This window comes from Phodopus roborovskii, unplaced genomic scaffold, assembly GCF_943737965.1.
Source record: "Phodopus roborovskii unplaced genomic scaffold, PHOROB, whole genome shotgun sequence".
NCBI lineage: Eukaryota > Metazoa > Chordata > Mammalia > Rodentia > Cricetidae > Phodopus > Phodopus roborovskii.
Window position 1 is genome coordinate 14,633,911 of NW_026126636.1, and position 21,738 is coordinate 14,655,648.

Below are 21,738 nucleotides of genomic sequence, written 5' to 3' on the forward strand. Positions count from 1 at the left end.
ATCCCAAGCCACCCTGGAAAGTTCTGTCCCCACCCCACCCCCAAGAAATCCTATATAAGCTCTGTACCCTGTTCAGTTTGCTGCTGTTTCTTATCAAAGGCAGCCACTCTTGTGGATTCTTCCTTCCCAATAAATTTATTTAGTGAGGTTTGTTGTGCCAGGAGACATTTTCTCTGGATCAGAGTCCAGCTGTACCAACTTTAGCCAGAGTGGAGTAGAGCAGAACTGTAACACTTTCACTGGGGAAGTAGTGAACATATTCATTGACTGAGCAGAGCTGAAACACTGTTTCTACATTAATTGACTGAGCAGAGCTGAAACACTGTTTCCACATTCATTGAGCAGAGCTGAAACACTGTTTCTGCATTGACTGAGCAGAGCTGAAACACTGTTTCCACATTCACTGAGCAGAGCTGAAACACTGTTTCTGCATTAATTGACTGAGCAGAGCTAAAACACTGTTTCCACATTCATTGACTGAGCACAGCTGAAACAGTGTTTCTACATTTATTGACTGAGCAGAGCTGAAACACTGTTTCCACATTCATTGACTGAGCAGAGCTGAGACAGTTTCTACATTGACTGAGCACAGCTGAAACACTGTTTCCACATTCATTGACTGAGCAGAGCTGAGACAGTTTCTACATTGACTGAGCACAGCTGAAACACTGTTTCCCCATTCATTGACTGAGCAGAGCTGAGACACTGTTTCCACATTCATTGACTGAGCAGAGCTGAGACAGTTTCTACATTGACTGAGCACAGCTGAAACACTGTTTCCACATTTATTGACTGAGCACAGCTGAAACACTGTTTCTACATTAATTGACTGACCAGAGCTGAAACACTGTTTCCACATTCATTGACTGAGCAGAGCTGAAACACTGTTTCCACATTTTAATTGACTGAGCAGAGCTGAAACACTGTTTCCACATTAATTGAGCAGAGCTGAAACACTGTTTCCACATTTTAATTGACTGAGCAGAGCTGAAACACTGTTTCCACATTAATTGAGCAGAGCTGAAACACTGTTTCTGCATTAATTGACTGAGCAGAGCTGAAACACTGTTTCCACATTAATTGAGCAGAGCTGAAACACTGTTTCTGCATTAATTTACTGAGCAGAGCTGAAACACTGTTTCCACATTCATTGACTGAGCAGAGCTGAAACACTGTTTCCACTTCCCTTAGAAGAGAAGAGCAAAGTAACACTTTCGCTGAGAACATGGGAGCAGAGTTGTTACACTTGCATTGGAAAAAATCTTTCCCTGGAGCAGGGCTGTAAGCTGCTACACTTATTGTGTTAATCCTTGACTCCTGGCTGCCAGGATACCTTTTCACCCCATCTGCAATGCTCACATGAGGGCTTGGAACAGCGAAAGAAAGAGGGCCTGGTGAATTCTCAGCAGTACATATGAGTGTGCAGGATTTCAATAAATGGTCTTCTCAGCCTGAGGGATTCTCATACAAAATTTGACAAGAGTAACGGGGGCCTGGAACCTTGAGCCAGGCCTCCCAACATCAGCTTGTACATCTGCGCCCCCTAGTGGAGAGCATCCTTAAGCGGCACTCTGTGTGTGCTCAGGCTAGGCATGGCTTGAGAACCTGGGAGTGGGATGGATGTTTCTCTTGGCTCCAAAGAGCGAGGAATCCAAGTTAGCTTCTGGAGCTGGGCTGCAAGAGTGCTGTCCTGGCTACAGCAGTGGTGACCCCTGGCTGGCCCTTGGAGTCTGTGCCTTTCATTCTACTCTCCAGAGACCTGAAAATACACTTCCAGCAACTCCTTACTGAGGAATCCCAACCTTCCCCCACCCACGAAGATTTGACGAATGGACTGTATCTGGAGGCAGAAACAAGCCATTGTCTCCTTTCATAAGGTCTAGGGAGGCAGGTTCTCCTTAAGATAATACTATTCCTCTCCAGAATTCTTGCCCACTGCTGCAATCCCAGGAGCCACCATGAGGTTCAGCTCTGTTTGTGTACCTTTCCTCAGAAAAGTGTAACTTTTTTTTCCTTTTTCTTCTTTTTCCATCAGATTCTGGCCAGTGCCTGGTATGCTCTTAAACTCCCCAACTGTAGCTTTCGGCTTCCTTGGTCTTTTTCTAAAGCTCTCTTACCCCTGCTGTGTAGCTAACTGCTGTCCTGTGGCTGACTTCACTTCTCCATCCCCCTGCTCCTCCACAGGCAGCTGTCAAGATTTATAACTTGCCTACCTTGGGGTTTCCCTTTATAAACTCTGATACGTGTCCTTGAGCTTCCATCTGAGTCTTAATTCTTTTATTAATGGAACTAAGAACCCCCGAGGGAACCCTGATTTCCCCTTCCTGTATCATGACGGTTTTTGCCAGGATACCTCAAGAGATCCGGTAACATTTAAGTCGGCAGAGAAAATGAACCTGTATCTACATCACTAGACGGTAACACACACACACACACACACTCACGTACGCGTAGGCATGCGTGCGTGCAGAGGACTGACCCTGATCAACATAAAAAGGCAGCCACAGTACACATAAATAGTGAGGAACATTCAGAGAATGGAGAGTGTGGTGATGTACTCTTGTAATCCTAGCACTGGGACGGTCGAGACAGGAAGACCAGAAAGTTCAGCTACCTATTGAATGAAAAAGGATGCCATGACCACTCCTAGGTATGGCTGAGGGAGAAGATGCTGTACATATGAGAGAGCAGCTAGAGGCATCTGGAAGGTTCTAGACTGTAAGATGACAGGAATGGGTAAAGAGAGAGAGAGGAAGAGAAGGGAAGGAAACACAGAGAAGCAGAGGGTAGAGCATGTGGTGGGATCCAAGAGAGTGACAAAATGGCCAAGTTATATAGGGATCAGAAGGGGGGGGAGTGAAGCCCCGCCCCTGGGAGGGACAGGGTTAGGGTAAGGGGGGTGAGAAGTACTGGGAGGAGCCACAGGTACCGAGTGAGACTTGTCCTGGGTTTCTTCCTTTTTTCTTTTTCTTTGTATTGTTTTTTCCAAGACAGGGTTTCTCTGTGTATCTTTGGAGGCTGTCCTAGAGCTCACTCTGCAGACTGGGCTGGCCTTGAACTCACAGAGATCTGCCTGCCTCTGCCTCACGAACGCTGGGATTAAAGGCGTGATCCACCACAGCCCAGCTTGCCCTGGGTTTCTTTCAGACTCGACATATATAAAGTTCAAGGCCAGCCAAGAACTACATAAGACCCTCTCTCCAAAAATGAAATAAATAAACACTGAATGGACACGCAAAGTCTCCAGAGACGCAGAGAGGAGCCAAGAAAGACCAACACGGTGGGAGACAGGATCCAAGACACTAGAGAGGAGAGGCGTGTGGACCTGAGGGGCGCCCAGAGAAGGACTGAAGCCATGGTGTGTGTGTGTGTGTGTGTGTGTGTGTGTGAGAGAGAGAGAGAGAGAGAGAGAGAGAGAGAGAGAGAGAGAGAGAATGTGAGGCAGTGGCTTTCTGTATCTCTCTAGCTGTCCTGGAACTCGCTCTGTAGACCAGGCTGGCCTCGAACTCACGGAGAGCTTCCTGCCTCTCCCTCCCAAGTGCTGGTATTAAAGGCGTGCGCCCGGCTCAGGAAGTCTCCTAAGATAACTAGAGACACCAGAGAGGTGGAGATCCTGACTATCCCCAGTACAGACACCTGTCATAAGAGGCTGATTCTGCTTCTCAACCCCAGGAGACAACACCGGGTCCCCAGCACCGACACAGGGAAGATCACAGCCGCCTGTAGCTCCATCTCCAAGGGATCCAATGACCTCCCTCTACCCAGAATTGTGCTCACATGCACATACCCTCACTCAGACGTGCGCGCACAAAAATAAACCTTTAAACCAACCAAAATCTCCCCCCCCAAGGAGACCCCTCCCCCCAAGTCCTCTCCCACTCTTCCGAACTCGAACCTGCTTCCCTACTCACAGCTAGAGCTCCTGAGCAGCTGCCTCCTCTTGCAGCCCAGAGACTCAGGGCCTCGATTTCTCCTTCATGATTCTGTCCCCGGAACAGGGGCCCTGGGGTGGGGTGAGCCTGGAGGTGGTGGGCTGATGTTCTTGACTCACGCCTGGAGGTGCTGACACCCTCTCAGAGACGGTACCCTTCTTCCAACCACCAGCAACCCCCCCCTCCCCAAGTCTCCTTCTAAAGGCCCTCGACATTAATCGCTGCGGTTGACTCTGCACCTGCCTTGGCCTTGCTAAAGAGGCTTTTGTCCCCTTAATTGGCTATCTCCAGGAGCTTTCCTCTGCCTCAGCACCCACGCGCCCCTGTTTTATATCCCAGGCCCAACTATGTGTTAATTGGGCACGAAGGAGATGCATAGAGCACCCCCTCCCCTCCCTGCCCCTTGCCTTCCTATAAAACCCATCACCTGCAGTCATGGGTCATCGGCGTCCAGCATCTGCAGTGGTACAGGGACAGCGAGAGGCTCACCCTAATTGCCAGGGTGGCTTCTCATTCTGCAATGCCAGACCTTGAGTCCATATGCTCCTATCCCATCTCCGGTTTGGGGGGTGATTTCTGATCTGCATTGTGACTGCAGAGCAACTGGCCATGCACCCTGGGTTCCCTGCGGCCCCTGGGGTCTCTGAGCCAGGGCCCCGAGAGCTGTGCGCCTTTGTGAGCGGGGCTTCGGCCCATATGCTGCGGGCCCTGCAGCCAAGGCGTACCAGGCCCCCCAAGCGCAGGCCCAATCACCGGAGGTTTCTACACAACCAGATCTGCAGGTGAGTAGGGGTGCTGGAGGGGAGGCTGGATTTAGCACCAATTAGTGTGTATCTACCGTGCACCGTCTGTGCGCTAGACTCAACACGACACTGAGCAAGGCCAAGGAAATCTTCAACCTTCACCGAGTCCCTGTGGGAGGCAGCCGGTATGGAATGGCCTGAATAAATACGTATATGAGCCAGGCATTATGGCACATGACTGTAATCCTAACACTCCTGAGGAGGCTGAGGCAGGAGGATTGCTGAGTTTGCAGCCAGTTCACTGTACCATGTAAGAGGCCAGCCAGGTTAGGTAACAAGTTTCTGCCTCACAAATAAAGAAATAAAAAATAAATAAACGAGAGGGGATGGCACCACCGTGTGGATGTACCTTGAAAAGAGATTCAGGAGATTCAGGAGAAAGTGGGTCTCAGCTATCCAGCCAGATCCCATGGAGACAGAAGCCCCACAAAGGGGCCAGGCACTCACCGGCAGACAGGCAGTGGTAACAGGTAAGATGTCCCCTTGGAAAGGATGAAATGGCCTAGAGCTAGAGGTATTGGTTGTACAAAATGGCGAACACTGGTCAAGTGTGGTGGCATCTGCCAGTAACCCCAACACTTCAGAGGCCAAAAGGCATGGCCACAGTTACAGGTATACAGGCAAATATATCCCTATAGTTTGCCTTTAATCTTAGCACTAGGAAGGCAGAAGCAGGAGGAGATCTGAGTCCAAGGGCAGCCTGATCTACATAGTAGTTCCAGGACAGCCAGCGCTACATGGTGAGACCTTGTCTGAAACAACAACAAAATAGTTCTTTGTTGTATAGAAGGTCTCGGTTCTAATTGATTTTTTTTTTTTTCCAAGACAGGGTTTCTCTGTGTAGTCCTGGCTGTCCTGAAACTTGCTCTGTAAACCAGGCTGGCCTCGAACTCACAGAGATCTGTCTGCCTTTGCCTCTGTGGGATTAAAGTGCTGTCAATAAAGGTGTGTGCAGACAAGCTAATGAAGCTCCCATTTATCAAGGGTTTTCACCTTTGTTTGTTTTTGTATTTGCTTCAAAATGCCAAATGGCTACAAGGAGGCCTCAGAACTCACTGAGATCCACCTGCTTCTGCTCCCTAGAGCTGGGATTAAAAGGGTGCGCCACCACTGCCGGCTACATTAGACTACATTAGAAGGTGGCAAATGTTATGGAGGGAGAGAAATGGGATGAGAGGGAGTGTGCCTGTTTTAAAGAAGGCCAAGGAGGATGCACTGAGAGTGGGTTTGAGAAAAGACTTGGAGAAGGGGAGGGAGGGAAGGGCACCCTCAGCATCTAAACTGCAGGCAGAGCCAGGGTGAAGACAGTGGTGGTGGTGATGATGGTGGTGGTGGTGATGGTGGTGGTGATGGTGGTGATGGTGGTGGTGGTGGTGGTGTGATGGTGGTGATGGTGGTGGTGGTGGTGGTGGTGGTGATGGTGATGGTGGTGATGGTGGTGATGGTGGTTATGGTGGTGGTGATGGTGGTGGTGGTGGTGATGGTGGTTATGGTGGTGGTGATGGTGGTGGTGGTGGTGATGGTGGTTATGGTGGTGGTGATGGTGGTGGTGGTGGTGATGGTAGTTATGGTGGTGGTGGTGGTGGTGGTGGTGATGGTGGTGGTGGTGGTGGTGATGGTGGTGATGGTGGTGATGGTGGTGGTGATGGTGGTGGTGGTGATGGTGGTGGTGGTGGTGGTGGTGATGGTGGTGGTGGTGGTGATGGTGGTGGTGGTGGTTATGTTGGTGATGGTGGTGATGGTGATGATGGTGGTGGTGGTGGTGATGGTGGTGGTGGTGATGGTAGTGGTGGTGATGGTGGTGATGATGGTGGTGGTGGTGATGGTGGTTATGGTGGTGGTGGTGGTGGTGGTGATGGTAGTTATGGTGGTGGTGATGGTGGTGGTGGTGATGGTGGTGGTGGTGGTGTGATGGTGGTGATGGTGATGGTGGTGATGGTGGTGATGGTGGTGGTGATGGTGGTGGTGGTGGTGGTGGTGATGGTGGTGATGGTGGTGGTGGTGGTGATGGTGGTGGTGGTGGTGATGGTGGTGGTGGTGATGGTAGTTATGGTGGTGGTAGTGGTGGTGGTGATGGTGGTGGTGATGGTGGTGGTGGTGGTGATGGTGGTGGTGGTGGTGGTGATGGTGGTGGTGGTGGTGGTGGTGGTGGTGATGGTGGTGGTGGTGGTGGTGGTGGTGGTGGTGATGGTGATGGTGGTGGTGGTGGTTATGTTGGTGATGGTGGTGGTGGTGATGGTGGTGGTGATGGTGGTGGTGGTGATGGTGGTGGTGGTGGTGGTGGTGGTGATGGTGGTGGTGGTGGTGATGGGTGTAATGAGGGATGGTGATGATAGGAAGGCAACGGTAGTGATGGGGTGATGATTGTAATAACAGTAAAGGTGATGTCGGTGACAGTTGTAATGACAGTGACTGTGATGGTGGTGATGGTGATAACCATGATGGCGATGGTATGGTGGTGATGTTGGTGATGGTGACGATTATCATAGTGATAGTAACGGTGGCCATAATGAAGATGATGGTGGTGATGGCTGTTACAATTGTATGACACTTAAACGGGCCGCCGCGTGCTCTACTAAGCACTTGACTATTAATTACCAACAAGTTAGTACTCAGTCACACTGAGTACACTTCTGACCCGCCTGCCTCTGCGGTCAAGGGCTGGGACGCAGGTGTGCACCACCACACCCAGTGTGTCCAGTGACGGGGATCTGACCCAGGGGTTTGTGCATGCCAGGCAAACACTCTGCTAACTGAGCTATATTCCCAACCCTACAGGAGTAATTATGCCTCGAATTTATGTGTGTGTGTGTGTGTTGTTGTTGTTGCTGTTATTTTGAGATAATGTATTTCTATGTCCCAGTACTCCTGATGTGAGCCAGGTTGATCTCAAACACCCACCAATCCTCCTGCTTCAGCCTCCAAGAGAATTGAGATCACATATGTGTAGCTCGGTGCCCAGCTGACTTTGGATTATTACCTAATATTCTCCCTTCCTCCCTCCCTTTCTTTTCTGTCTCTGGGATTTTTTTTTTCCTTTGTTCACGTGGGATCTCACATGTCTCAGGCTGTCCCCAAGTAAGTATGTGGCCAAGGATGACTCTAGATGCCTGATCATCCTGCCTCTATCCTTCCGGTGCTGGGGCTACGGGCACGTGACGCTGCGCCTGCCGTGAATGGCTATTAAGGGAACTAAAGCCCGGAATGATTTGCCTCTGAGTCTGCAACACTCTAACCCTCCACAGTCAGGAAGAGCGAATCAATCAATCAGGCCCGTGTGTAGACTCTTTATCCCAGGTGTGGCTTTCCCAATCTCATTTAAAACTTAATTTAAATAATTAGTATACGAATTAAACTGGTAAACAAAGTAACTGGTTTCCTTAATTTTTAAAACAGATTTATTTTATTATTCGTTATTCTGGTTTTTCAAGGCAAGGTTTCTCTGTGTAGCTTTGTAGAACTCACAGAAATCCACCTGCCTCTGCCTCCCGAGTGCTGGGATTAAAGGTGTGCGCAACCCCCGCCCGGCTTATATGAGCGGTTTGCCTAGTTGTTGTGTCTGTGAACCACATGCCACGTAATGCCCTCGGAGGCCGGAAGAGGGCATCAGCTCCCTTGGCACTGGAGTTAAAGATGCTCGTAAGCCTTCATGTGATGGTCCTGCTGGGAATGGAACCCAGGTCCTCATCACAGCAGCCTGTGCTCCCAATCACTGAGCCATCTCTCCAGCCTCAAGTACCGCTTTTTACACACACTCAGTTTGTGCTGATCCCGTCGCCTTGTTCCTGTCCGCATCGCCCGGCCCCACCCTTGCCTGTACCCTCCCACCGACGGCCTTCCTCCTCCTGTGTCACGGGTGTTCTGTCACCCTTCCTTATCATGTTCCTTTCCAGTTTCCCCGACTCGACCCACACTCACGCCCACAGAAATACGCGTATGTACACGTTAACCGCTGTGGGCCGGCTCCATGGCTCAGCATGTAAAGGCACTTGCAGCCAAACCTGACTTACTGAGTCAGTTATGGGGAACAGGGTGGACAAGATGGCTCGGTGGTTGGTTATAATACCCTGCTGCTCTTCCAGAGGGTCAGAGTTCAGTTCCCAGCACTCATGCCGGGTGGCTCACAACCACTTATAACCTTCCTCTGGCCTCTACAGGCAACCGGACACACTCCCATAAATACATACACACTAAAATAAATAATAAATAAAACCAGAAATCCATAGAAAGCTGTCCTCTGACCTTCATGTGTGGTACGGTGTGGAGAGAGGGTCAGGAAGGGGGTGGAAGGAACACACACCCAAAAGAAATGTTTTAAAAAAAAAAGAGTTACTATCTCTGACCCCAGTCTGACAACTGGGGAACCAGTATAGGATCAAACCAGGGCTTCTGAACCAGTATTTACCCTAAGTGCATGAATGGGATTTGGGAGCCCATTCCCCATGGAGGGATACTCCCTCAGCCTAGAGACACGGGGGAGGGCTGCCCCTGATGATGTGTCAGACTTTGATAATCCCTCTGGGAAGGCCTCACCCTCCCTGGGGAGTGGATGGTGATGGGGAGATCTGAGAATGGGAGGGAGAGGGAACTGGAATTGATATGTAAAATAAGATTGTTTCTAATTTAAATAAAATTTTATATTAAAAAGTATTCTTTAAAATAATGCAATTTAATTCTTGGAGATGAAGGAATCTGGGGGGCACAATCCAGCCCCGATTGTTTATAAAATTGGGGGGGGTGGATCAGTGCTTCAGCTTCTGGCAAGAGTCACCAGGGAGTGGGCAGAACTGTAGGACGCACACTCATCAACGCGGCCGGCCGCGCGTGCTGGCCCACGGCTGGCTTTGCAGTTATTGATCCAGAGGGGCTCCCCCCAGAGACAGTTTGTAGTGAGATATCCACCCTGCCCATTGGGGTGGGGACAGACGCAGGCGTGATCCCAGCACTCTGCTCTGGGAGACAGAGAGCATCTGTAAGCATCCTTGGGATGGGAACCTACCCTCAGTCATCTGTTTCTGGTGTGATTTTTCCCTGAATAAACATCCATCAGCCTATCTGTTTCCCCAGATTCTTATTTATCCATGATATCATCTCCTTTTTTGTACATTGGAAGAGGGTTATAATAAATCTTCACTGTCGAGATGTGCGGTGCACAACCCCACGGCAATCAAAACTTTCCTGGGAAGATTTATTGACTTGCCAGGCTCAAGAAGATGAGCCAGGGGCCTAGAAATGAGCAGAAAGGAGAGGAAAGGCGGGGGGGGGGGGAGGGATTGAAAAGAAGGAACATGTACCTCTGGGTGAATCGGGGAATAATTAGAAAAGAGGTCTTTTGCTGGCAAAGCTGAGCCTCTCTATCTATCTGTCTGTCTGTCTGTCTGTCTGTCTCTGTCTCTCCAGGCAGTTTGCCAAGATTGAAGCTGCCACCCAACACCTGGCCCTGTCCATCCTATCCCAAAAAGCACCTCCCCGGAGACCACCACCCCGAAGGCCACCTCCACCGCCTCCATCCCCCTTCCTGGGGGTGGCCTGTGCTGAGGCCCCTGTGGAAGTGCCCCACAACGAAGGTCCCACCCTGAGCCTGGCTGCGCTGGACACCTCAACCCTTGACCTCTTTGATGACATTCTGCCTGCTCCTCCGTGTCCTTTGGTGGATCCTGATCACTTCTGCCAGACTCTCTCTGGTGCTACTCCTCAGGAGGCACCTGAGTTCATCTCTTATGCCTCAGGCCCAGGAGACCAGAGACAGCCAAGCACAACGCAGCCTCCAAGGTTCTCCGATCCCCTGCCTCCTCCCCAGAATACCCATGGGGGAAGCCTGGAGCCTGCAGCTCTGGGCTGGGGTTGGGTGGATAGTTGGGAGGCACCTTGTGATTGGGATCCTCAGGGAATCCTGGATGGCTGGGGAACCCTTTGAAACCTATTCATGACACAGGCCAAACCCATTTCAAGCCTGACCAAACTCTCCCCTCTTGACAAACCCGTTGGTAGAGTGCTTGCCTAACACATGCAAGAAAACTTGGGTTCCAGCACCAGAACCCGTAAACCTGTGAAATAATCCAATCCCAGACTCCCCACGGTGTACCACAGCCCAGAGTTCTGCTCCAAGACCCAGGGCCACCTCTGGCCACTTTGAGGACCCCTTGCAGTCCCTGCCCATGAATTTCCCTTTCTCCCTTCCCATCACAGACTGCTCCCCTCCTCCCACACCACTCATCTCTGCCTGGTGTCTGCGCTCTCTCAATAGTCGCCCAGATCTGCTGAGCGCAGCTGTGAGCCAGGCCTGGGACTGGGTGTTAGGACTCTGAAGCAGGCAAAGTAGACAAGCTCTCCAGCTCATGGAGCTCCAGAGAGAGAGAGAGAGAGAGAGAGAGAGAGAGAGAGAGAGAGAGAGAGAGAGGAAAGTACAAACATGAGAGCCCTCAGAGAGCCTTGACAGCAAGATGAAATTCCAATTCCTGATTGGAATGAGCACTGGGATAGAAATAAAAGGTGCTGCTAAGTGGCTATGGCTACTGGACAAGATCGAACCTTCAGGGAAAGGCTCGGATGTCCAGCAGAAGCAGGCTGTAGGAAGGCTTGGGGTCCAGGAACAGCACAGCACAGGCCCTGAGGTGGGACTCGCCAGGCAGGGGGTGGGGGACTAAGGGAGGCCAGTGTGGCTGGGGGCTCTGCGTGTATAGACGGAGCTGACGCCCATCCCATCATGAGTTACCCATCCCATCATGAGTTGGGGAGAATTTGGACTTAGTTTTATTTTTTTTATTCAGTTATTTGTATTTTATGTACATTGGTGTTTTGTCTGCATGTGTGTCTGTGTGAGGGTGTTGAATCCCCTTGGAACTGGAGTTATAGACAGTTGTGAGCTGCCATGTGGGTGCTGGGACTTGAACCCAGATCCTCTGGAAGAGCAGCCAGTGTTCTTAACCTCTGAGCCATCTCTCCAGTCCTGGCAGTGCTGAATTGCAGGCCTGTGCCATCACTACCCCCTCTCATCTCCTACAGTCTCAATATCCCCCACATAAGCTATCTAGACTTTCTGTCCTTATCAGGGCAGGTCCTGCCTTCCTGTGTGTATGTCCGTGTGTGTTTGCTCTAGACACACATCCTACGGTTTAGGACATGGCCTGCGGTGCGGGGTGGGGTTGCTGTCCTGTCCTCCAGCTCTCAGTCCCTTAAAGGGAGGCCGGGGAGTCCTCCCTAAGGAGAAGCAGGGAGTGGGGCCCAGATGTCTGGAAGGTTGCAGGGTGGGCCCAGACTCAGTGCTGGCCAGGGGTAGCCACTATTGTGACTAGGGCAGCATCTCTTGCCACCCCAGCTTCCCCAGAAGCTTACTTTCTATCCCAGGAGTCTACAACAGATATCTACCTGCTGCCTGGTAGGACCTGAGCGCACTAGCTTGTAGCTTGGGGATGCTCCACCAGGAGGCGCCAGTGTCTCTGACTCGCTTGGGCTGGGTGCTGGCTTTATGGTTTGAGAAACTGCAAGAGACTTGCGCCCACAGGCATCCACCTGTCTCCCTTCCCTTGTCCTGAGTACCCACAATGCTGTGGGGTGGTTGGGGGGGGAGTGAATTCAGTTATTCAACAACAACAACAACAACAACAACAAAAAAACCCAACCTCCTGAACACCTACGAGTCTGAGGGTGCAGCAGCTCCCAAGCTTGTCCCTGGCGATAGGAGAGGACGCTGTGCACAAAAAAACAAATGAGAAAATACCAGCTCGGGGCGGGGGTGGGGGGCGCTGAGCAGTATGGGAGGGGGCTTTAGTGAGAACACCCTCTCTGAGGCCATCACATGTCCCCGGCCCACGGCCACGGTGGCCAGCAGTACCTACGACCTGCTAAGAGGCAGGTCCATCCTAAGGGGCACGCTGTATGAAACCTCTCAGGAAATCCAGTGATTCCGCTCCACACACACACACAACCCCCATCCAATCTCTGTTGCGAGTTTTTAGTTCTGACGATCACTCGTGGTCTTCAATTACCACACAGAAAATTCCAGAAATAAACCATTCCTTTTCATCTGCGTGCCATTCTGAGTGGTGTGTTGAAATCTTCATCCACTCCTCACTGTTACAAAACCAATTCCTGGTCTGGTGTATCCACACTGTGTATGCTACTCTCCCATTAATCACTTAGTAACCATCTCAGTTATCAGGAGGGTGAGCCCAGTACCATAGTGCTGGTGTTCCTGTAACCCTTGTTTCACTGGCTGAGAGTGGCACCAGGGTTAAAAAAAAAAAAAAAAAAAAAACAAAAAAAAAGGGCAAACTCGTGTGAAAGACTTTCCTCTGACAAAACAGGGCATCTGTCCTTTCAAGGACATCTTCAACACCCTGGTGTGTCCACTACAACCTAGGCTTCCCCTCCACGGCTTCACGGGTTGCCCACCCGCTCAGGGGCTCCATGAAGGAAATCTGTCCCTGCCTCGCACTGCCTGCTCTTCCAGTCTCTCCGTTGCAAGCCTGTGTGGTGCTATGATGCTGCCTGGGCGCTCTTCCAGAAAGAGTTGTTTAGGGAAGCTTTCTTCCAGGGTTAGTCATGTGGGCTGTCAGAGGCCACTGCAGCCGTGGTAACAGGGGCCCTCCCTCTCAGGGTAGCAGAACTGGAGTGCAAAGGCCTGCAGAATGCAAGTGTTATTGTACCACAGAAGCGAGCCAAGCAGGGTTGGGCGGAAGAACCACCCGAGGAGGGAACAGCCAGAAACTCTTCAGATACACACGCAACCCACTGCGCAGATGTGGCCTGTGTCTAGCCCCCGCTTGGGGCTTGGGGGAGGCACCCTGTTCTCCTCACCTCACTTCATTTTACCCTCCCACTTGCATATCCCAATAGCCCCGCAACACCCCACAAGCCCAATAATGGTTTATTGCGCAGCCATATCCATGTTTATTTGGAGTCTGGGGATCCCAATCTGAGAGACTTCTTTGCTTTTTGATTTTCCACCTCATGAGGGGGAACTGAGTAGAGTCCCTTGTCCACCTGTCCCCCTCAGTCAACCCCCCCCTTCCATTCCCTCGGGAGTCTCATTTGCAGTATTTCCAAGTCCAGCTGTTCAAGCAGGAGGCACAACCACCCTCCCCTCCCACAGGGCAGGTCTCTGGGTGGACTCCTGGGATTCAAAGCTGAGGGAAAATGATGCTTCCGTCTCAAGTCAGGGTCTGGAGTTCAGCAAGAAGGGGTTCTGACCTTGGAAGAGGCCCAGCAGCCCGCTGTCTGGGACTGGCTCCTTAATGATCTTCTGGATCTACAGGCAGAGGAGGTTTAGGTCAAAGATCAAGAACCAACCCATCTCCCTGGTGCTTCGGGCAGCTTCTCCCAGCCCACCACTCTCCTAAAACATTTTCCTGGGGGCTGGAGAGATGGCTCAGCCAGTAAGAGCATTTTCTTTTCTTGCAGAGAAACTGGGTTCAGTTCCCACCACCCAGACAGCAGAGCACAACTCTCTGTAAACTCCATGGCCAAAGGATCCGATGCCCTGCTCTAGACTCCTCGGGCACTGACCGTGTGGTACACAGACATACATACAGGCAAAGCATCCACACACGTAAAGTAAAATAATTCGTTTGTTTGTTTGTTTGTTTTTGTTTTAGGAGACAGGGCTTCTCTTTTGCTTTGAAACCTATCCTGGAACTCACTCTGTGGACCAGGCTGGCCTGGAATTTACAGCCTCTGCCCCCTGAGTGCTGGGATTAGACATGCACCACCATCTCCTGGCCCAATTTTTTTTTTAAGTCTTCCTGGACTAGGCATAGAGGAACATATAACACTTAAGAGACAAAGGCAGGCATATTTCTGAATTTGAAGCTGCCTGATCTACAATTAGAGTTCTAGACCAGCCATGGTTACATAGCAAGTCCTGTCTTAAAAAAAAAAAAAAAAAAAAAAAAAAAGGATAATGAAGGGCTGAAGAGATGGCTCAGAGGTTGAGAGCACTGGCTGCTCTTCCAGAGGTCCTGAGTTCAATTCCCACCAACCACATTGTGGCTCCCAGCTTCTGTAATGGGATCTGGTGCCCTCTTCTGGCCTGCAGGCAGGACACTGTATATATATGTATGTATGTATGTATGTATGTATGTATATATATATGTATATATATCAAACAAATCTTTTAAAAATAATAAAGTAAAATTTAAAAAGGAAAAAGAAAATAAAAGTTCCCCTGGGTGGGCTGGGGAGATGACTCAGTGTAAAACATGTGGACAAGTGTGAAGACCCAAGCCCAGACTCTCACAGCCCACATAAACACTGGCTGGGCAAGGCCCAGTGTGACTGCAGGCTCTGGAGGCAGAGACAGAGGACAAGCTGGCTGGTAAGCGTAGCCTCGTCCTCAAGCTCCAGGTTTGACAGACAGACCCTGCCAGGCTCCATGCATGAGGCAGAAGAGCCGTCAGGGAAGGGGCTAGACACTAACCTCAGGTTTCCATGTGCGTATATACACACATGCTCACCACGCACATGCAAATGCTCACGTACACACAAGCACTCAAAAAAAAAAAAAAAAAAATGGGAAAGAACACGGTGTTCCTTTTCCTTCATCCGCTTCGCAGCGCACCTGCCTGGCTGAGCTAATCACCTGCCACCTTGGTCTGCTGGGTTGCCTTGCACCACTAGTGATGGACGGACGTCTCTTAGGGCCTCCTGCCCACGTCTTCCTCTTCTCCTCTAATCTCATCTTTCCCATCACCCGTTACCCGTCATGCCTTTAAGCCCTCGCTCGGGTGCAGGTCCAGACTCTCAGCTCATTCACACAAGTCCCTCTTGGTTGAACAGGAGCAGCCAACCACATTACCCTCATCAGTTTATCTCCAGACAAACTAAACCAAAAAATGCAAGTTCTGTATCTCCACTGCCTCTTTCCAGATGGGACCCACTACTGATTTCAGGGAGCTTGGGGGGGGGGTGGCTTCTGGCTGGTCACACTTCTCTGCTCTGTGCTACCTAATGTAATACTGCTATTCCAGCCTGCCCTGACCTGGGTGTTTTTCAGAAGAAAATAACATCTCTCAGTAAGGTATAACGGCGCATATCTATAATCCTAGTACTCAGGAGACTGAGGCCAGTCTGAGCCACAAACTGTCTGAGGGGGGAGGGGAAACAATTTAAAAAAAAAAAAAACAACAACAAAGGCTGAAGAGATGGTTCGGTGGTTAAAAGCACTGGCTGCTCTTCCAGAAGACCAGGGTTCGATTCCCAGAGCCCACATGGCAGCTCACGATTGTCTGTAATTCCTGTTCGGGGTTCCAGGGGACACAACACCCATGGCAAAACACCAATGCACATAAAATACAAATTAAAAAGCAAGACGCCTTAGTGAACAAGGACTCGTGTCTTCAAGCCTGACGTGCATTCTATCCTGTCCCTCAAATTGAATTCTGACCTCCATCTACATGCTGTGGCACGTGCGGGCACACACAGTGTAAACAGGAAGCCCTGTACAGAGCGATTTTTTAAAAAAGCCAGCAGGGAGGACCGGTGCTGTAATCCCAGCACTTGGGAGGCAGAGACACGAAGAGCAGATGTTTAAAGCCCCCTTGAATACACAGTGTGTCCAAGGCCAGCCTGGCACGCAGGTGACCCTTTATCAAAAAGGAGGGATCCTCCTTCTATTCACAGAAGCCCAGAGGGCCCAATACCTCCTTGAACTGGGGGTGGGCAGCGTCCCGCACAAGCTGCAGAATGAGCGCTTCGCTGGTGGAGAGGAAAGCCCCGCTCTGCCTCATGCGGGCTAGCGCCACCAGCCGGTCCACCTGGCTACAGGAGAGAGGGAGAGATGAGGACAGGCATCCCTGCTGCGGTGTGCCTGACACTCAGGGCACTGCAGGGCAGGGCCCACCCACCCACCCTCCACCCCCGCACAGAGACCCTCTCACCTTCGGGAAGAGCAGGCATCCACCACCACATGCACCTGCAGTCCCCGCTCCAGGAGGTCCAGGACGGTGTTCTAAGGGCAGAGAGGTCCAGGTCCAGACCCACAGCACAACCAGGGAGGGCTCCCAGGGAGGGACCAGGGAGCCCCAGTCAGAAGGCGGGACTTGGAATCAGGATGAGGAGGCTCAGCCAGCGCCCCAGGGCGAGAGAGGGGGAAAGGAGGTGAGGATGGAGAACCCAGGGGACAGGCAGGGTCTCACCAAGATGCAGACTTGGGTCTCAATGCCACAGAGCAGCACAGACCGCAGCTGGGGCCGCTTGTCCAGCTCCTTCTGTAAGGTGGGCACCATGCTGAAGCACGTCTTACTCACTGGCTTGATGCCCTGAGCACCCAGCTCCGGAACTGTGGGGCCCAGGCCTTGTGGGTACTGCTCCGTCAGCAAGACAGGGACATCCAAAAGCCGGGCCACCTACATGGGAAAGGAAACACAGGGCTGGACCCCAAGGATGAGGGCCGGAGACTGGATTCCTGGGGTCCGAGGAAGGAGGGCTAGGGTGTGGACCCCTGGTCTCAGGGAGGAAGGTTTGGGTCTGGACCCCTGGGTCTGGAAAAGAAGAGAGCAGCTCGTACCTTTAGCATCCGAGCGGCCACTGACACGATCTGTGGGAAGTAGGCAATGCTGGGACGAAACTTCTCCTGCATGTCACACAGGAACAGGATGGAGGACTCGGGGAGGATCCGGCCCAGGCTAGCCCTGGCTGCTGCCATTTCCTAGGGGTGGGCAGAGGGCAGAGGCTCAGGCGGGGATTGTTAGGGATTCAAGTGAAGTCTTCAGTAAATATTAACTTTTGGCCGTGCACAGCCATGCCACGGGGAATGGGTATCTGTTGTTTCTTTGTGCCCTTGATGCCCCGGTAAGGTCACTGGAGCTTTGCACAACGCCGCAGGGGGAGAGGGTTCGCCAGGGCTCACATACTTGGCTCTGTGGTCCTGTGCATCTTGTGCTCCTGCTCCATCTCCTGAGTTTTTCACCTGCTGTCTTGCCCTAAGATTTGTTCCCCTCTCCCTGCCTCCCTTCCTCTTCATCCCTCCTTCCTCCTTCCCTGCCTTCCTCCCTTCCTCCTTTTTCCTTCCCTCCTTCCCTTTTCCTTCCTTCCTTCCCTCCCTCCCATTTCTTTTTGTATCCGAGTGTGATGGAAGCCAGAGGACCACCTCTATTGTTGTTCTTCAGGTGCTGTTCCCTTTGGGGTGTCTGTGTGTATGTGTGTGTGTATCAGTGCATGCACTCACATGTAACATGCATGACGAGTGTGTGTGCCTGTGTAGCTGCAGCAGGATGTCTAGTATTTTCCTCTATTGCCCCTTACTTTTTCTGCCTTTCGCAGGTCCCTCTTTAAACCAGTCTCTCTACCCCCCCCAATGCCGGGGGGGCAACAAGCACATGCAACCATGCCCAGCCTTTCACATCAGCGCCGGGGATCTGAACCCACCCTGGCTTTCCACACGGCAGTCATGCCTGCACGGGCGCACACTTTGCTGAAGGAGCCGCTTCCCCAGATAAGTGAGGTAGATTTATTTTATATTTTCCCCGAGATTTAAAACAGAAAAAGAGGCAAGACTGGCAAAGCCACCTGCCCGGCCACACTTTTGACGAGAGAGAAACCTGTGTGCCTTAAGGGGCCTCAATCATGCTTCTGGGCTTGCCTTGTGTGGTGTCTGTACACCCCCGGAGTCTGAGGTCTCCCTCACAAGCCAGGGCACATGCCAGCCAGGGTCCCTGGGAGGCTGTGCTGATGCTGGAGCCTCAAGTCGCTGAGTAACTGGGGCTTCCCACTGGGCTTTCTCTGCAGCTCCTTCCCACTGTGTGTGGACTTGTTTGTACTAGTTCACCATTACTTAGTCAGGCGGGTATAGGACACAGAGACCCGACAGAGGGGGGCACTGAGGGAGGTGGGACCCGACAGAGGGGGACAATGAGGGAGGTGGGACCCAACAGAGGGGGACACTGAGGGAGGTGGGACCCGACAGAGGGGGACACTGAGGGAGGTGGGACCCGACAGAGGGGGACACTGAGGGAGGTGGGACCCGACAGAGGGGGGCACTGAGGGAGGTGGGACCCGACAGAGGGGGGCACTGAGGGAGGTGGGACCCGACAGAGGGGGACACTGAGGGAGGTGGGACCCGACAGAGGGGGGCACCGTGGGGGAATGTTGCTAAGTGACACTTACTTTTTAAAGCTATGTGGTAAGGACACAGATATTTGTTTACAAAAACCCAGGCCAGATGTGGTGGCACAAGCCTTTGATTCCAGCACTCAGGAGGCAGAGGCAGGCAGATCTCCGTGAGTTCGAGACCAGCCTGGTCTAATTAAGACCTAGTTCCAGGACAGGCTCCAAAGCCACAGAGAGACCCTGTCTCAAAACAACAACAAAACAAACAACTCTAGGGCCTGGGGCTGTAGCTCAGTTGGTACAGTGCTTGCCGAACATACACAAAACCCTGGGCTCTACCCCCAAACCCGGGCATGGTGGTACAAGCCTGCTTCCTGACACTAGGAAGATGACGCAGGAGATGAGAAGCCTTATGTCTTCCATTACATGCCGAGTTCCAGTCCAGCCTGGGCACTATGAGACCTAGTCTCCCCCGCCCCACAATCCACACACGAGTCTATCCTAAGAAATACGCTCCCATGGGGCTAGAGACATGAGGACCCATGTTTGTTCCTAGCACCAACATCAGCTGGCTTTAAAAAACCTCCTGCAGGTACAGATCTAGGAGATCCAACGCCCTCTGGCCTCCAAGTGTGGGCACCTGTGAGCACATACTGTGCAAAATATCCAAGCAGGTACACACATATGAGAATAACAAATACACCTTAAAAAGAAATATGTTCTGTTTGTGTGCGTGCACATGTGTGGGGTCAGTGTCTTCCTCTGTTGCTGTCCACTTTTTTTTTTTTTTTTTTTTTTTTTTTTTTTGAGACAGGGTCTCCTATTGAAGCTGGAGTGAACAGATTCAGATAGTCTGGCCAGACTGCTACCTGGCTCTTGGCATGAGTTCGGGACTCGAACTCAGGTCCTCATGCTTGTGTGCAAGCACCTTCCCAGCTGAGCTATCTCCTGGGCTCCGGTGGCATATTTATTCTATCTGTTAAATACGTCAACGTTAATAAGGTAGGTTTTGTGTCATGGGCCTGTCATCCTAACTACTCCTTGGGAGGCTGAGGCAGGAGGATACAAAATTCAAGGCTTGCCTGGCCAACCCAGTGAGATCTTTGTCTCTGAATAAATGAATAAGTAAGAAAATTAAAAAGAAGGCTGGGGCATGTGGGTGGCTCAATCTACAGCAGCTGCTAAGCATTGGAGAAGACTCCAGTTCAACCAGGTGTGGGTGTGGACGTCTGTAATTCCAGCTTCCCCTAGAAGGACCCCAGTCTTGGCCACGCCACCACAGGCTGGTTTTGCTAACTTTGGACCGTATGCAAATCTTCTATTTATTCTTCACTGAACACCAGTTACACGTTGTACAATCTCATTAATTTGGAAGACAAGGTCCTACTAGGTACCCCTGGCTGGCCTCCAACGCTTGGCTCGGTCTCCTGGCAAACTAGGGTTTCCCAAATACTGGTACTACAAGCCTGTGTCGCCGTGACCCTAACCTCTATTCCAATTGTTGTTGCTGCTGCTGCTGCTGCTTTGTTGTTTTTCTGGAGACAGGGTTTCTCTGTGGCTTTGGAGGCTGTGCTGGAACTCGATCTGCAGGTCAGGCTGGGCTCGAACTCACAGAGCTCCACCTGTTCCTGCGTCCCGAGTGCTGGGATTAAAGGCACGTGACACCACGGCCTGGTTTTCTCCTCCCGTTTAAGAGCACCTTTATTTCATTCCTTTTTTTAAAAAGTTCAGGTCAGCTGGATATGATGATGTAAAGACGGAGTGGGGACCGGGGTGAGGGTCTTGGACAGAAAATAACCGATTTGAAATAAAGAGTGGGGGGTTATGTTTAAGAAGAGGTGAGGGGTCTTTCTGGAAAGATCTGAGGACGTCGTGGAGGTTCTGAGCCCTCGGTGGGGGAAGCCTGTCCTAGGCTGAGGTGAGTGACCTCCTGCTGAGGGGGCTGGGATGTTTAATTCTGCGAGTGGCAGCCGCACACACTGCGGGAACCCAGACTGTGTGACCCTGAGTGGGTTTCACCCCGTCTCTGGGCATCCTTTTCTTCCTAGAAGAAGTGACGACGGGAGTCGCCCTCTCCCGTGGACTGATCCAAAACTTAGCTCTGGAGAGGGTTCGAGTCCTTCCCTGAAGGTCCGTCCTGACACCAACTGGGCTCCCGCCTCGGCCGGACACCCCGCAAGGCTTCCGTTTCCCGGTCTGCAAGGAGGGGCGGTTGGACTTACCCGGAGGTACCAGGTTCGAGTCCAGCCAGCCCCTCCAACAGGTACGTTCCGCGCACTTTCCCCGGGTTCCGGGCTGGGTCACCGTTTTGCCCGCTTTGCTCACGTGGTCGGCGCCCCTGACGTGTCCGCCCCTCCCACCCGAGCAAGCCAATCAGCCCTACGCCTCTGCAGGGCCCTGTGAGGGGCGGGGCGGCCAAGGCGTGTCATCGCGGGAGTCTGATTGGTCCGCACAAGCGCGATGGGGCGGGAGGATAGCGCATCGGACCAATGGAGAGCCGGTAAGGGCGTGAGCGGCGGTCGCTGCTGAGAGCCGCGCGGAGATTGCCAGGTTGCTGGCCAGATCGCTGTGCTTTAAGGAAGATCAGGGTTCCAACCCGGCTCTCCTAACCTGAGCTAAAGGTGGTAGCACCCCGCTCTGCGGAGGCTGAGGCAGGAGGATTGCCAGTTCAAGACCATGGTGGGCTACATAGCGAGAGCCTGTCACAAGCACACACACACACACGCGCACACACAAAGTGCAAAGATAGACGGGCTCTCACACGCATGCATGCAACACAAAATTAATAAAGCTCTCTGTCCTAGAATTCTAGGCATACCCCCCACTCCAATTCTGGGCTCTGCCTCTGCTCCCCAGGGCTCCAGACCTCCCACATACAAGCCTTTAGGGCAGCCCAGGTAGCAAAAAGCAGTATCCCATAGACTCTGCCTCATCCTAGAATATCTAGGTCAGAAGTG

General features: G+C 51.9%; 2 protein-coding genes across 2 annotated transcripts; one reads left to right on the forward strand and one right to left on the reverse strand.

Annotated features, from left to right (window-relative positions):
- The first annotated feature begins 4,481 nt into the window (after positions 1-4,481).
- Positions 4,482-10,891, forward strand: CUNH19orf85 (chromosome unknown C19orf85 homolog). The gene is made up of 2 exons (XM_051207445.1): positions 4,482-4,714; positions 10,136-10,891. Exons 1-2 carry the CDS (start codon positions 4,542-4,544, stop codon positions 10,650-10,652), a joined length of 690 nt encoding a protein of 229 aa, XP_051063402.1. The 5' UTR covers positions 4,482-4,541; the 3' UTR covers positions 10,653-10,891.
- Positions 10,892-13,808: 2,917 nt separating this feature from the next.
- LOC127238738 (isochorismatase domain-containing protein 2A) lies at positions 13,809-21,135 on the reverse strand. Its single transcript, XM_051207440.1, has 6 exons — positions 21,004-21,135; positions 17,241-17,381; positions 16,870-17,079; positions 16,612-16,682; positions 16,375-16,492; positions 13,809-13,985 (listed from the first exon to the last, which is right to left on the reverse strand). The coding sequence occupies exons 2-6, from the start codon at positions 17,376-17,378 to the stop codon at positions 13,893-13,895; spliced, it is 630 nt and encodes a 209-aa protein (XP_051063397.1). The 5' UTR covers positions 17,379-17,381; positions 21,004-21,135; the 3' UTR covers positions 13,809-13,892.
- Between the last annotated feature and the right edge of the window lie 603 nt (positions 21,136-21,738).